We start from the raw sequence: 16,990 nt of genomic DNA, 5'->3' as shown, positions 1-16,990 counted from the left end.
TGGAATGGCAGGTACACAGAGATAGAGAGGAAGATCTTCCGTCTGATGGTTCACTCCCCAAGTGGCTGCAATGGCCAGAGCTGAGACAATCCGAAGCCAGGAGCCTGGAGCTTCTTTCAGGTCTCCCACACAGATGCAGCGTCCCAAAGCTTTGGGCCATCCTTGACTGCTTTTCCAGGCCACAGGCAGGGAGCTGGATGGGAACTGGATTCGCTGAGATTACAACTGGTGCTCACATGGGATCCTGGCACACTTATATGGGATTCAGGACTTTAGCTGCTATGCCATTGTGCTGGGTTCCCTGTTCAACTTTAAAAAAGACTGGTCACTTCTTTTGGACATGCCAGCTAAGTCGGTCTGATGTATGCCTTCCCCCTGTTCTGGGCTGAACCATAAAATAAAATTAATGAATCAAGATTTGTTTTCAATAACAAATATGAGGCAATAACTATTATGAAAGGTGGTCTGCAGTGTAAAATGAATGGTCTATATTAGTTTATTTAAGTTGTCTACAATTTCTGAAATTTTTTCAGTAAACAAAGCCAATAGATCTTCATTTACAAAATAATAATTAGATACATGATTGATACAAACACAGTTAAAAAACAGACTCATTTCTTGATCTAGCCAATTTATCTAGTAAGGGATCTTGTTGTAAGGAGTCATGTTGTTTCTGGGAGATGGGTTAAATGATGAATAAATGGGCGGCCATGAACACATCCTTTAATTTCACTGCCAAACTGCTGCTTCATTTTGTAGATAATATCTTGGATGTCCTCTTTCGGTAAGTACATGGGTAACTGTCTGGATAGGCGCACTGCTTCTCCCTGTGAAGAGAGTCATATATACTTTTACTGTGATAAATATATTTGTCATATATATATAGATATCATATCTATATATATATCTATATTTTACTGTGATATATATGTATGTATACACACACACACATACTGGGAAACAAAACCATGTTATTCGAGTCAGAAGGAAGACAGAAAATTGACTATATTCTTTATTCGCACTGAAATATTCCTGAGTAGCAACTATTCTGTAGGATATGGTAGTGAACAAAACAAAATCCCTTTCTGTGACAAAAGAGATAAAATTTTAGTAAGTGATATATAAAATTAAACTGGGCAGCATATCAGAAAATGATGTGTGACTGAAAGGCAGAGAGAGGCAAAAAGCAAGAGTGAGCAAGAGAGCATGAGAGAGCTTTTCCATCCCCTCCTTCACTCCTCAAATGCCCACAAGAGCCACAACTGAGCCAGGCTGAACCCAGGAACCAGGAACTCCAGCAAGTTCCACTCTCCATGTGGGTATCAGGAGCCCAAGCACCTCAGCCATCACCTACTCTGTCATGCTCCCAGATGTTATGCTAAGGATCCATGAGGGTTTACCACAATCAGTCTATGATGTGAAACTTTTAGTGGAGTTTTTTCAACAGTGTTTCTGTTTTTCAAATAACAGATATTAGGGGAAAAAAAAATCACTATTTTAACACTGTTTACTATTTTACTAAGAAATAATCTAGTAATGTGTACCTCTAAATAACTTATTACTTTGCGAGGTCTACATTCAAATATTTCCTTTGCATTTTTGTATAATATGGCATTAAGAATTTCTTTCAAATCCATTACTCCATAGAAAGGGAGACAATTAGACATTCCTTCTATTTCCAAGTGGTTTTTAGCAATGGAATCTCCTGAAAAAAAAAAAAACATACATATAGATATAGTTAGATTGTTTTAAATTATATTCCAGACTATATCCATTAAAAACATCACTGCTAAAACATTTAGTGAACCTCCAGTAGAATTTAATACAGCCAGGACAAAGTTTTGTTCCTTAGTTGGCAAACAAATAGTACTTTTCCAATTTCCCGTAGGACTTCACATTAAGTCATAACTGCTCATTGACACCACATGTGCTTTATATAATTAAATTTAATCTGTTACTGCTGATCTGCTCCTTACATTTGTTTAGAACATTTCTTACTTTGGAGAGAAAATGGAGTCCCATGACATTTATTAAAACAAAACTGGTATAAGTGTTTAAACAACTGCTGCTCTTCAAGTTGCAGTCCAGTATTTGAGTAGCTAATGTAAAGCCTTAAATTATGTCTGTGATTATTTTAATAAATTACAAAAAGTCACATGGTAACTCATTGACATAAAAAAATGAAACATTAATTTTTGCTGAAAATATTTCATTAGGACAATGTTTCAAACTTACAAATTATTAGTCCAACTGCTTTAAATAGTATAATAATTAAAATTACCTTTGTGATGGAATTTACAACTTAGGTATACAACCCATAAGAACATATATTCAAATTTAACATGATATTGGAAAATAGCAGAGATTTGTCAACTTTGTACATGTGGGACAATGTTCTTAATGCGGAAGTATACACCAGGCTCAAATCAGGCCAACAAACCAAAAAAGGTCCAATTTTAAATATCCAATCCCTGATTTGTTCCCACCTACAGACTAGTTCCTTAACCTTAATGGCAGATGCAATGGTTTCAGAACCAACAGCAGCAGGTTTTCCTATTTTCCTCAGGAAGCAACTGGAGAATAATAATATACCATCAAACACTAAGGGATAAGATACAGAGTTGAATGAAGGACGACAAAATTTTGAGTTTCAAAGCAGAATTGAACTGATACTGAAAATAGATAGTCAAAGAAGTAGAATATTCTAATTCATTCCTTTTACTTGTATTGATAAGAAACTTGTCAAAAAAAATCAGTCTAAGGCTGCTCATTACTGGTACTTATAACTTTTCATGATTAGACTGATATTAACCACCATTGCCCTAGAAAATTATATACATTTCACAAAATCACTTGTGGAAATGAGTAAAAAAATATACGCTAAAAATGACAAAATTAAGCAAATCTTTGAATTTGAAAAGTTTAGATATGGAAAGCACAGTGCCATTTGGAATTATGTAAGCATTCTAGGAGTTTCCATACAATGTTGTAAAATGCTCCCCAATTTTCAGAGAAAATGTCAAATGAGTAAGTAGTTTGACAAGTTTTACTTCCTAAAACACAGAATTCTTCACTGCTGTTCTACTCCACCTCCAGGAAAACTCCTTACCCCATTTTTTTTATTGATAAAAATATGGATATTTGTGGCCACTATTGTGGCAAAGTATCACTTTTGGAATTTTTTTTCCTTCTCAATGGCAGCAATAAACTTTCAAATGCTTTTTTCCTTATCCAAAGATGTTTTGTAACAACTGGCCAACTACTTAGTAAAAGTCAGTATAATGCAACAAAATTCTCACCAAGAGTGAGAACTGGGACGTTAGAGAAAGGAATAGGGTCTGTGGAAGGCACTGTGGCACAAAGGATTAAGCTGTTGCGTGGGTTGCCCGCATCCCAATTAGGAGTTTGTAGCATGGAGGTTCACTTCTGCTTCTCATAGAGCTTTCTATTAATGCACTTGGGAGGCAGTAAACATGGGGTCCCTGTTACCCAGGTTGAGACTGGAAAATGATCCTGGTTCCTGGGTTCAGCCTGGCTCACCTGGAGCTATGGTGGTGTTTGAGGAATGAAGAAACGGATGGGAGAAGAGCGCTCTTGCTTTCTCCCTCTCTTTCAAAAAGAGTGGGAGAAGGGAAAGACAAAACGTAAAGGAAGGAAATGTGAATAAAATTAGCTTGATCTGTTATTGATGAAGTAAATAATGTCAAAGGTAATCTAAGTAAAGTTAATTCCAATCAAATCAAATCAGCTTGCAGATGACGGGCTTAGTCATCATTGGTGTCATGTGAAGTATCTAGCATTCAGCCATGTAGAGGCCATTCATTATTTACAAGCTTCGAGCTGAAAAATATCTGCCAGAAACAACCCAGGTACCTCAAACATAAATGTCTTCTCAGGACACATGAAACAATTATCCTATTTTTAAAATTGCTGATTTTTATGAAAAAAGAAATGGCACCTGCCACCAATATAAAATAGCTAACTGGAAAAGACACCTTCTGCATAAACATACACATTCCTTGCTTTACATGTCAAATACAACAACAACAACAGCAAAATGCTATGAGCCTTGAGAAGACAGACTTATAGGAGGATTAAAAGAAGTGTCTATAAATCAATTAATTCAGAGCTGGGGATGGTAAGAAAATAAGAGTATTTGAACATCCCCTACGGCCAAACATTATGCTCACTGACGTTACCTGGTTTAGTGCTCATAGAAACTCATGGAGTGAATATCTCAGCTTTAATAGGAAGGCAATTTAACAAATTAACAGGTATGCTCTGTAAGGCAGATTGTATGGGTCCAAACCTGGTTCGACTACTAACTGCTGTTCTATTCCACCCCAGGAAAACTCCCTGCCCCATTTTTTTCATTGATAAAATATGGATATTTGAAGCTACTACTGTGGCACAGTAGGTTAAGCAGCTACCTGAAATGCCAGCATCCCATACAGGTGCCTAGCTGTTCCACTTCCAATCCAGCATCCTGCGAATGCACCTAAGAAAGCACAGGATGGTCAAGGGCTTGAATCCCTATACCCACATGGGAGACCAGGATGAAAATTCCTATTTGCCTGAACTAACCCCAGCCATTGTGGCCATCTGGGGAGTAAACCAGCACATGCTGGATCTTTCTCTTTGACTTCCCCATTCCTGTGTAACTCTACCTTTCAAATAAATAAATCACATTTTTAAAATAGGGTGTTTATAATAGTGCCTAAATGAATGAAGTATTTTAACTGAGAGCATTAATACCTTTAATAGTTAGAGCTCTGTGCATAATTGTTTAACAATTGTTATTGCTGAGGAAATAGTGAGGCAACTGACTTTCTCCCAAATTGTTTTCAGAAGGCAGAGCTGGAATTCAGTTCATTCACTGCACTCCAAGTCTAAATACCTAGAACTGAGGTATGAGGCACCTTCTGTATGTTTAGCCAGTTCCAAGCTTTTGTACATTTTTTTAAAATTTTCTTGTCTCAGTAAGTATTCCTTTAAAAATAATCAATGCTTTTTTCAACTGGACTTTGTTCTTTTACATTTTACATATCACAAGTGTAGGGGGAGGATGGGTGACATCGGAGTGATATCTCATGGTGTCACTGTGTCCCCTTAATACAAGGTTAAGAGAAAGAAACTGGAAAACACCGACTGAGGAAGCAAGGGCAGAAAGCAGTTTAGTACCTAAAAAAAGAAATGGATTTTTCCCCTAACTATCCAATGAAGTCCATACTAAAAAATGAGGACTATCAGTCTTTTAGTAAATCTGTGAAATCAAATCACTCACTCTCCCAATAATAAGAATGCTAAAGTCACATGTCTATTTGGTGAAACTTGCTAAGGCTTTTGAAAAAGTAAAAAAATTATTTTTGCTAGGCCTTTTCAGTATCACACTATTTCTGTTTCATCATCTAAAAGAGTATTTTGATAAGTGTAATCAAAGCAGGCAAGCAGTCTGAATTTTGTGCTAAAAGATGGCAAAAATTTCAATAAAACCACCTATTTGACTAGTTTTGAAAATGAAATGCAAGGTGTTGGATTGACAGGGAAACTGTGGGCACCTCTCTGATGGGCTGCAGCTCCCACCGGTTAACATGATAACCATTGCTGAGGATGGCTGGACAAATGGAAAACCTTCCAGCGTAAGTGTGGGATGGATAATGGCGTTGGTCGGACTGAGCTAGGCTGTAGCACCCAACGATGTGTTTGAGAGTCAAATGGGATGCAAGATTGACTGGACCAGTCTACTATACATCCAGCATGTGCAGGAACCGCAGCTGGGGGTGGCCTGGTGGGAGCAATTTAACTAGGTATCATGGGAGTATTTGACTAGGCTGCAGTTCCTGCTGGTATGTGAGAGGGCTGAGTGTGCGGTGGACAGGGTTAGGCTGTGCTGCAACATCCACTGGATTGCATATGAAAAGCGCTGGGGACAGAACTGACAGGGTGACTACAACCACCAATGTATGCATAAGCTAATGTGGGTGACAGATTGAGCCGGAATCCGCACTGGTAGCACATGCAGGAATTAGGTTGGGGTCACCTCTGGAGAGGTTTCTTTGGGGAACCCCCCCAACTGGGCCTCTGGATTCAAAGACTCCAACTACAGGGAAACACAGGATCAAGTCTCTCAGAACTGGGTCTCCTTGGTCGCTGAAGTCTGTGCAGTATATAGCATGCCCAGATGTATATGGGAGACACAGCAGTCATTGAGGCATGTAGAGGACGTCCAGTACCATGGATGGCAGAACAAAATGGACAACTCTCCCAGCCAAGCTCTGACAGCAAATATCTAGACAAGTGGACTCTAAAGTGGACAACATCAATGAAGCATTTCTTCAACCTTGGAGCAAAAAAAATCAACAGCATCTCAGAACTATCAAAACCACCTAAGCAATACCCTTAGAACATGCTCCACATCAGGTATCCTACAATGACATCAAGCAGCACCGACATCCCCAGGTACTGATGTAGTTAGGCTGCTGGGAACAGCCCTCTCGCTTTCTCTCCATGCTACCCTAATACAAGAAAAAAATAAGAAACAACTGTCTCATTTACATTCCCCCATTCCTTGGCCCTTCCCACCCCAATCAGTGGTCCTTATGGGTACATGTCCTTCTCCACTATGTAAACATCATTAAAATTTATATATGTGTATATATGTAAATATATGTACACACACATATATTATATATATATATATATATATGAAAAGATGCCAAACTTACTTGTTTCAGGCAGAGATGATCTTTAAAATGTGTGATTACATAGGCAAAAGTAGCCTTATTAGTGAGACAAAAATACATCATGATTTCTATAAACTACAAAATCACAAGTGAGGAAATAGTAAACTACATTTTCATACCTGGTATCAACTTTATCTTGAAGCCATTTGCTGTAAGACGAGGATCGGACAGGTAAGTTGATCCGTCATATCTCTGGTCATCTGCTGTCATTTTACATAAAACCTCTAAATAATGAGATCCATTAAAAAGACTGAAAAAGAAATTATAGCCCTTTAACTTAAACACACAGAATGAAAGAAGAGTCAAAAGTTAATCCAATGGACCTTTAACTAAAATATGAAGTATCTAAGTATCCTAGTGACAAACTATTTCCATTAACATTTCATAAAAGTCCCATTGTGTAGAGTGTACAGAAAGGAGGAAGAAGAAATTATATCTTCTAGAATATCACTCAATGTGAAATTAAAAATTCTCTTAAAAATACTATACAGATGAAATCTTTAAATAATGCCATTTCATACCTTTATAACATATTAATGACAATGATAATACAGTGTTAAGTTACTCAAGTGAGGTATCCTTCCAAATTTTCCAATAATCGTGATGTTTTCTTCAGTAACAAAAAGACAGACATATATATTTTTCTCCCAGGGACCTATACATGTATTAGTTCAGTTTAGGACAGTTTCTTTCAGTCTTTTGCATGACATATTTGACAAAACTGGTATAGGGGAATGATTCTGAATGGTGCAGTCCCTAAACAAAAATTATCGAGGGTAGAAACCAACCTTTCGTGTTGGTTTAGGTTTGGCCAGGGTGTTTCATGCAACAGCCATCGTAAAATGTCTCTTGGAGGTAACATGTAAATGATTACTATTCTTGCCATTCAATAAATATCTGAATTCCTATTAAAGTGTAGCCAGTTCACATGTACCAAAAATATTATTCCATATTTCATTATAGGAAGACATACTATTTCATTAAAATCCCATACTTCTTGAAAAAGCAAATGAATAAATGATGTCTTCACTACTAGCTTGAAATGGATGATGATTCTATGGCTATGAGAACACAAAGAATAGAACTGTGGCTATATTCAGTGTCCTCTGTCTCATTTAGCCAACATTCTCAAACTCATTCTGAGCTGGCAGTGGTGGCTGAAATGACCAATGAACAGTGCAGATGCCACAGTCACACAATCTAGACCAAAATTTTGACTTCATTTGCTTACTATCTTTTTGATTTTATGAAATTAAATAACCATTCTGTTTGTTTCCTCATTTATGAAATATAAATGACAGTATCTGCCTTTTAACTTTACTCTAAGTGCAAATCACAAAAGGATATACCATATTACATAGTGAACAGTCAATAAGCATTAACCATCATCACTGTTACTAGGAGCACTTCGTATTTTATACATATCTAAACAGGTGATAGTAAAAAATTTAAGAGACACATACAAATGTGTGGATCTTACAGATATACTTTAACTTTTAAAGCTAAATACAAGGACATTTTTGGGACAATGAGGAATAATTCCGAGAAATTATTGCACAAGATATGGAAAAGATACTGTGGTTAGATAAGAAAATACAAGTGTGAAAGACTGAGTTGGAACTGTTCTAATTTAACAAGGAAAAGAAAAAAAAAATACATGTAGATACAGGACAGCTAAAGAAATGTGGAAAAATTTAACTTCATAAAGACATTCTATTTTGATATATGCTTGAAGAATGTTGTTATAGAATAAAAGATGATCATTGCAGTATAACCTCAGAATTATCCTACTGAAATCACTAACATACAGAAAACTATATTAAATGCAGAAGTGAAACATATAGAATATTCTGAAGTCATTTATGAGCAAGAAATTCCTTTAAATATCAGAAATAACATTTTACTTACAAATATTTCTTTCAAAACTTTCACTTTTTATCTTCAATTTCTAATCAGTTATGAATGAATGTTTTTAGAATTAAAATGTTACATTACTCCAACGTACCTCTCTGTTAAAATAATAGGCTTTTCCAGTGGCTCTGCAGGAAGTTTATGGTTCTCAAGAAGTCTTTTAAACAGCAGGGCTTCCTCTACTCTATATGGATTCAGTAACATCACCTCTGTTTTAGACGTCACTAGCCAGGCATCAGGAAAGTTGAGATTGTGGATCAAGCAAAGTTCATCTTTGTCTTCTAAGTCCAATTCATTTTGTTTCTCAAAACTTATTTTTAAGTTTTTCATAGAGAAAGGGATATGTACTGTTTTAATATTGCCACTCCTTTTTTTTTCAACCTGATGCTGAAAGAGTTCATCAAGTTTTGGTTGATTAGATAATGATGCTTTCAACTTGTGCTTCTGTGCCAAATGCCACGCACTGGTAGGTTTCATTTTTTTTCTGCCATCTTTTAATGGTATTTGTGATTCCTGTTCAAGGGCTCTTTTCATTTGATTATTGTATCGTTCCAAGTCTTTTGTGGCCTTATCTTCGTATCTAGAGACAGACATAAAACAGAACTAATGAGGTCATAATCAGAAATACATTAATGATCAGAAGCAGATGTGTTACAAAAAAAAAAAAAAGAAAAGCTGGCATTCCAGGCACTGTAATGACAACACAATGCATACTGGACTAATCCCCTTACATTTAACAAATTCTGAACAAAACCCAATATCAACAAAATAAAATAGGCACTGAGGATCACCCAAAAGCTAGTAGAAATTAAAATGCCTTTGATCTTTGGGGGGCAAAAAGAGATGCACACTTATACAGCTTCCATTCAGAGGGAGTCCCCAACATTAAGGGGAATTGAGTAACTAGAACTCAAGTGGGGAAGTTGCACTGTTTTCAGCCCGAGTCACCAAAACACAGAGCTACTTGTTTCCAGAACAAATGGAACTTGAGAGAGAGAAATCCCAAAAAATCTAATGTGTGGGATCCAAGAGGAAAACAACCACAAAAAAGCTAAATGACTTGAACAGAGATTTCAGATGTTACCCTGTACAAGGGAAAGTAAAATTTGAAGTCTGAATTCCACATAGTTTCATGGTTGGTAAACACCTTGGGCTTTCAATTAAAACTGAGGAAAGCCGTATTTTACAGTAAAAACACTTTGTCCTAGAACTAAGGAAGTTGCCTCGAAGAGCAAAGGTCAAAGAGCAAAAAGGAACAAAAAAAGCACCCTAAGGCATTCTAAAGGTGAACTTTGGAATTCTCAACTGCTGGCAGAACAAAAGTCAACACTTTTCAGAAGAAGATAGCAGAATCCAGAATTTTAAACACATTATTCACAATGCCCATTCAGGACAAAAAGTTACCACTCAAGCAATAAAACAGAAAAATGTGAGTCATGATCATGAGAAAAGTGGTCAGTAGAAATCAACTTTAAAATGATCCAGATGTTGTGTTAGAAAAAAACACACCTCCATATTAACATTAAAATAGGTATTTACAAATGTTTAAGGATTTACAACATGATAGGGCAAACAGGACAGTGGATCTCATCAGAAGAAGAAAAAGAATACATATATATGCATGTATGAACAAAACAGACATGGAAAACATAGAAGTAAAAAAGCAGACATGGAAAATCTAGAACTAAAAAAAGTAAAGTATATGTAATGAAACATGGATTGCATAGGTTTAAAAGTAGAACAGAGACAGCAAAACAAATGGTTAGCAAACCTGAAAAACAGATTAATACAAATGATGCAATCTGAGCAACAGAAAACACCTGAAAATTTAAAAAGCACCTCAGTGACCTTTGGCACAAAAAAACAGTCAAACATATTAACTGAAGATCCAGGTGAAAAAACAGAATCTTGGTGAAGAAACAGAACAGAACAGCTTATACACAGAAGGTCACAGAATCAAATTCAAGTATAATACATGTAAAGAAATCCACAGGTACGTTTATTAGATTCTAACTGGTCAAAACCAAAGTTACATAAATTCTGTAAAGCAGAGAAAATGATAATACGAAAAGGAAACAATAGAATGGATGTCATTGGATACCATTAAGAGCAGTGCAGAACCAGATGAGTGAAAGCTTTCAAGTGGCAAAAAGTCCTAGCAATCTACTCTATCCAGCAGATACCTTTCAAAAATAAGATGAAATACACATTTTCAGATAACAGATGAGAATTTTTTGCCAGAATAATTAGAGTATCAAGAGCAATATCAGGAAATACATGGAATCACAATTAAGAGGTTTTTTGAATATTTAAAAATATTCAAATGTTTAAAACATTTAATTAATATTCTAAATATTTTAAATAGTTAATTAATATTAAACATTCTATTTATTTTGTTTAATATTAAATATTTTATTTGATTAATATTAAATATTTTGTTTATTTAGATATTTTAAATATTAACAATTCAAAGTCAACCGAGGAATTAAAAGTGGATACTACAGAGGCCAGTATTGTAGGGAAAAAGCTGCCTCCATGCTACAATGCCAGCATCCAATATGGGCGTGCCAATTACTGTTTTGGCTGCTCCACTTCTGATCCAGCCTCCCACCAATGACTTCGGAAAAAGCAGTGGAAGATGACCCAAATAGTTAAGTCACATCTGCTCATGTGGGAGACCTAGAAGAAGCTCGTGCCTCCTGGCTTCTGCCTGGCCCAATTTCAGGTTTTGCGGTTATCCTGGGAGTGAATCAGGAGATGGAAGATCTCTCCCTCTATCTGTGTAACTCTGATTTTCAAATAAAAAAGATTAAAGTAGATACTAAAATATATTCCTTTAACACCCCTATCTCCTAAAAAAAAAAAAAAAAGGAAAGAAAAACAGAGAAAGAAAAGATATGGGGTAAATAGGAGACTGGCCAATCTAAACCCAACTGCACTCATTATAATATTACATGGACTACACGTTCCAAACAAAAGGCAAGAACTATCAAATTGAATTTAAAATGTAACAGCCAACTTCTTTGTATATATGAGAATTTGACTTTAAATACATAGATAGTATAAAGTTAAAAAGATGAAGAAGTTGCAGCACAGATAGGCATATGACTCAGCAATTAAGCTGCCACTGGGGATGCCTGCATTCCATCACATTGCCTGGATTTGAGGCTCAGTCCTGCTACCCATTCCAGCTTCCTGCTAATGTGCACATAGGCAGGTAATACATGATGTCTCAAGTTGCTGGTTTCCTGACACCCAGTTAGAAAACCCAGATTAATAAGTTCCAGGTTCCTGACTTTTGGTGGGCGTTCAGGGATTGGACCAACAGATGCGACAGCTCTAGTTTTCTGTCTTCAAGATGAAAAGAGAGGGCCCGGCACGGTGGCCTAGCAACTAAAGTCCTCACATTGAACACACCGGGATCCCATATGGGCGCCGGTTCTATTCCCAGTAGCTCTACTTCCCATCCAGCTACCTGCTTGTGGCCTGGGAAAGCAGTTGAGGACAGCCGAAAGCCTTGGGAGCCTGCCCCCACTTGGGAGACCTGGAGGAAGTTCCTGGCTCCTGGCTCCGGATCGGCACAGCACCGGCCATTGCACTCACTTGGGGAGTGAATCACTGGATGGAAGATCTTCTCTATCTCTTCTCCTCTCTGTGTATCTGACTTTGTAATAAAAATAAATAAAGAAATCTTAAAAAAAAAAAAAGATGAAAAGAGAAAGTGAGAAAAAAAAAGGCAGGGAAGAAAAGGCAAAAAAGTCACATACCGCAAAATGTAACTATATGGAAGTCAAAGAGGTTACTATAAGATGAAGTGGATTTCAGTACAAGAAGAGAAACACTTCATGCTGATAAAGGGTTTATTATGAAGTGGTGACAATTACAAATGTGTGGGTACCTACTAACAGCTTCAACTGACATGAAGCAAAACTTCATAGATATACAAGTAGAAAACCAGATTCCTATTTGGAAACTTCAGTACCCTAGCCACAGTAACTGACAGAATCAGAGTAGAAACAAGAACCAAAAAAATCAGTCCAGCTCTGGATGATATTGGGAATATAATGAATCACTTCAACTTAACTAGTATTTTCAGAATAACACCTAGCAACTGTACAATCCAGGTGCTACTGAGTGAACACAGAACATTCTTCAACAGAGATCACATACTGGGTCTTAATTCTCGCTGTATTTCAAAGGATTATAATCAAATTACTTTTTTTGTCCACAATAAAATTAAATTAAAATTTGAGAATTTATTTAGAAAAGCCTCAACTATCTGGAATCAATATTTTTATTTCCAAAGGCCCAAAATGGAAACAACCTAAATACCTATCAACTGGACATTGAATATACTGTGGATAAGTCAGTGATTTTTTTAAATTTATAAACTTAATTTATAAATTTCAAATGCTGCCAAAGTGATAGAAATCACAGCAGTGGCTGCCCCTGAAGACTAGCTTGGAGGTGGCAAGTAGGACTTTTTTGTAATGGTGGAAATTCTGTTTTATTTTGGATGGTGGTTACGAGTGTATACATTCATGAAATTGCAACAAACTATACTGTAATTCACATTGGGTAAATTTTACTCAATCCAAAATACATTTAATAAATGAACGGGAGAACAGGCATGTAAAAAAAAAAAAGGAACAAAGAAATAACTTTAGAGTCAACAGAAGAATTATTACACAAAAAGTCTCTTCTGGATCTGAACATTTGGCTATGCATTTACTGTAACATTAAGTATCTGACGATTAAAAAACAAAATTTACATGCAGAAGTACTTCATTTAGCAACTAGACAGTGGTAACATCAGTCACTGCACCAAATAAAAAGTATGAGTAAATTTACAAAAGCTTCATCACAGCTAAGTGCTTTCCACAGTAGCTATGACCATTTCAAAACCCCCACCGAGAAAATGAACCCAAGTCCAAACATCCAACTGAACTCCATTTCAAAGTTACAAGACAGTCAACATTACAAAGTTACACTGGGTAAAATGGGAAGTTTTGTTTTCTTTTTGTACGGGATGGATGGCAGCTCCCTGCTCTGTATTTAAAGGCCTTTCAGACTTGGAAGCTCCTGCTCTCGGTGCAGCTGGCTGTGGCAGGTAAGAGCACAGGTCTCGGGGAGTCTGTTTCTCCCTGTATCCTCATAAACTCATGGCCAATGACTGAATCTTTTCTGTCTTGCTATATTCACCTGTAACACACAGTTAATCTGATACTATTTCATAACTTTGTTGTTAGGAATAAGAACAGTGCTTGGTATGTGGTGAATGCTGATTAATATTAGCTGCCAATATTTTGGATTGAGAATCACAAATCTTAAAGTGAGTAGGACAAATGACTAACTAAAGATTTATAACTTAGTATCCCTGATAAATTTCCAAAATGGAAAATTTAAATTTGAGAGCAGAAAATTAACATTATTTCTAGTCTCCTGCACTTAGGGAAACTGGGTAAATTGTGTTAGAAGTAGTATGCCTATTACATTTTAAAGGAGTTAAGGTTGAATACATGATATAGGAGATGAAACGTTACTAAGTGAACTGTGGGAAATGCTTGAAGTGAGAAACACCACGTAATATAATATACTTGTTTAAAGAAGAATGTTTGAGAGAATATTAACAAAAACTTGTCTCATGGTAAACTGATTTTAAGGTTATTTATTCCCAATTCTATTTAGAAACCGAGGTCCTGAATGAACTATGTAAAACACATGATTCTGAATAGTTTATTTCAATAGATATTATAACTCAGTATTTTTAGCATTTCGACATTTAAAATTCAAGATTTTTCCTGTGTGGTGGAAAATGAGTTCAGAACAAAGGTCACCATTTGTAATTAATTAAAATGTGCAAATTTTTACATATGGTACTAATCTTTTGATTTGCTCAAGAAGTCAATTTAATTAGCTTTTTGGGAAACATAAAAAGTTAAGTCCAAAGGAATATTAAGCAAATGTCAAGTAAGAACAGCTGCTACCTTGGTACTTAATGTCATTAAGGGATTCTGAAACTGAATGGAAAATATTAATCCTGATTTGATCAGCAGTAGATCCAAATGCTGTTTTGAGACTAAAGAGTGTATTTAACTTACAAAGCTTATTTATCAGTTTCAGTAACACTCCAATTGTAATTTTACTTAGTTATTTTAGGCTGGGCTGTATCTGTAGTTACCCAAACTGAAAGTTTAAGTTACCCTGATGTGGCAGCCCAGTGCTTGAGCACGTGGCCCCAGTCTGGATTCTGATCCTATAGGGCTAAGGAGAAGAACGCAAGGTAACATAAAAACAACAATAATAACAAACAAAGCAAACAAACATAAAAATAAAACAACAATAGAGAGCCTGGGAAGCAAGGACGACAGAAACTAAAGTGTCCTCTACTTTATCTAGTCTGTCCCCTTGGCTTCACAGCTGAAAAATCCTGCTTCTATGCCTGACTCAACCTTTTTTTATTTTTTTAATTCTTCTCAAGCTCACATTCTTCTTTCACGAGCATACTGCATTGCATGGCCTATTTCCTACTTCTTATCTCTTACATCTTAAGCATACTCCACTTTAAGCATTTGTGAGACTACATAGTTGCATCATTTAGATAAAACAAAAGATAATTGCGAGTATATGAAACTTCATTGGCATCATGACTCAAAATAATCCTAAAAAGTCTGGTATTTAGAAAAAAATTTGAAATTTACCATTGAATACTTAGTTCAAAGGGAATTCAGCTTTCACAAAAAGTTATGAGAATTGTTTCAGAGCTGTATTTAAGACATGATTCTCTCTGTGTTTTGCAGACACACATTGAAGTATTTATAAAAGAGATGATACTATGCCTACGATTGCCTTCTGAATAATCAAGAAAGGACAAGTGACTAAAAGTATGGATGAATCAGGCTTGGTTAGGCATGAGACGGTGGCTGGTGAAACAGGGTGATGCTTTCATTATACTGTTTGTCTACTGTTGTAAGCGCTTAAAATAAAGAAAATAGTCATTCCCATTCAAAGAAAAAAAGCTGGAGAGAAGTAAATTTATGAAGTCGTTATGTTAAAAGTGTTAACGGTATATTTCTGCTTGGGTGTTAATGGTAGTATTATTTTAAATTGAATATGTCTTATAAGACCGAATAAGCTAATAAATTAAAAAAGAATTGGCCAAGAATGAGGGAAACTTCAAAAAGATAACAAGAAATGTAATTAAAAGAAATACATGTAAAAATTTCTACATGCAAGGTGAATTCAAACATTTCACAGAAAATAAATCTATCTTAATTTTTTTTCCACATACTTTTGAGGGAACTTCATGATGCAGTTTATCAAATATAAATGCTGGATGATGAGTTACATTAAAATTTTTTTCCAGATATTTGACATTTTATTTCTTAATTTTCTGATGGGTTAGACCATTCAAGAATTCTGTGTATATATACATGTGATATGTCAATTTGAAGCAGCCATAATATTTTGGATCATTTATTCAGGTCACTTGATTTAGAAACAGCGAGTAACATTTTTTTTTTGTCAATCTTTACATAGTTAATTTGGGCAAAAAGGGTCAAGGGCTACAGGAAAGTGGGTAAGACTATTATTTCCATATTGTTTCCTTCATATATCTGAGGTAGAGGGGGATATTGAGGGAGAAGCCCCACCCGGTTTCCCACCCACCCCAAGTCCCGCATGTGGGGCATGCTCCGAGATACTCGCTGAAGTGGTTTCAATAGGTCACCAGTTTTGAAATTGAAACAGCAAGTAACATTTTAACCAAAGGTAAATCAAACCACGTATTTACATATAACAAATCCTACTATAGTTCATAAGTTACCCAAAAAAATAAATTTTAGAAGTCTTGAATTATACTGAATAGGGACAGTATTAACACCACAAAATGTAACCTACAAAAAATAGTATTAACTTCTGGATTGTATCACTTTTTAAAGCTGCTGGATTATTACTTATTTTAATTTAAAAAGTATTTCAGAGGCACAGGAAAGAGACAGAGAAACATTTCCCATCCACTGGGTCACTTCCCAAACATCTGCAACAGCTGGAGCTGGTCCAAAGCCAAGTCATGGCCAAAGCTGGGGGCCAGGAACACAATCCAGGTCTCCCACATCAATGGCAGGAACCCAACTGCTTGTGGCATGACTGCCATCTCCCAGGCTCTGCGTTAGCACGAAACTGCAGTTAGGACCCAGGGCTTCGAATGAACCTAAGAACTTCAATATAGTAAAGGGACATTTTGACCGCTGGGCAAACCCAGCTCTTGAGTTATGTATTTTGGAGACCAATCTAAGAAAGGGAATAGTCAAGATATTAAAAACATCAGTGTTATA

The 16,990-nt window shown here is 36.1% G+C and overlaps 1 protein-coding gene across 2 annotated transcripts in view; it reads right to left on the bottom strand.

Annotated features, from left to right (window-relative positions):
- Nucleotides 1-475: 475 nt before the first annotated feature.
- The window catches only part of PMS1 (PMS1 homolog 1, mismatch repair system component), an 86,478-nt gene continuing 69,963 nt past the window's right edge, over nucleotides 476-16,990 (bottom strand). For both annotated transcript variants that reach the window (XM_040971854.1, XM_040971855.1), the window contains 4 exons: nucleotides 8,749-9,234; nucleotides 6,863-6,993; nucleotides 1,545-1,705; nucleotides 476-827 (listed from right to left, as the gene is read on the bottom strand). In XM_040971854.1, the coding sequence (XP_040827788.1) occupies nucleotides 663-827; nucleotides 1,545-1,705; nucleotides 6,863-6,993; nucleotides 8,749-9,234 (943 nt within the window). In that variant the 3' untranslated portion in view covers nucleotides 476-662. The remainder of the gene's footprint in view (nucleotides 828-1,544; nucleotides 1,706-6,862; nucleotides 6,994-8,748; nucleotides 9,235-16,990) is intronic.

The sequence above is a fragment of the Ochotona curzoniae genome, unplaced genomic scaffold (assembly GCF_017591425.1).
Source record: "Ochotona curzoniae isolate NIBS_2020 unplaced genomic scaffold, NIBS_Ocur_1.0 contig_2210, whole genome shotgun sequence".
Classification (NCBI taxonomy): domain Eukaryota; kingdom Metazoa; phylum Chordata; class Mammalia; order Lagomorpha; family Ochotonidae; genus Ochotona; species Ochotona curzoniae.
Note: the sequence above shows the minus strand (reverse complement) of the source record. Positions and strands in the feature narration are given on the sequence as shown.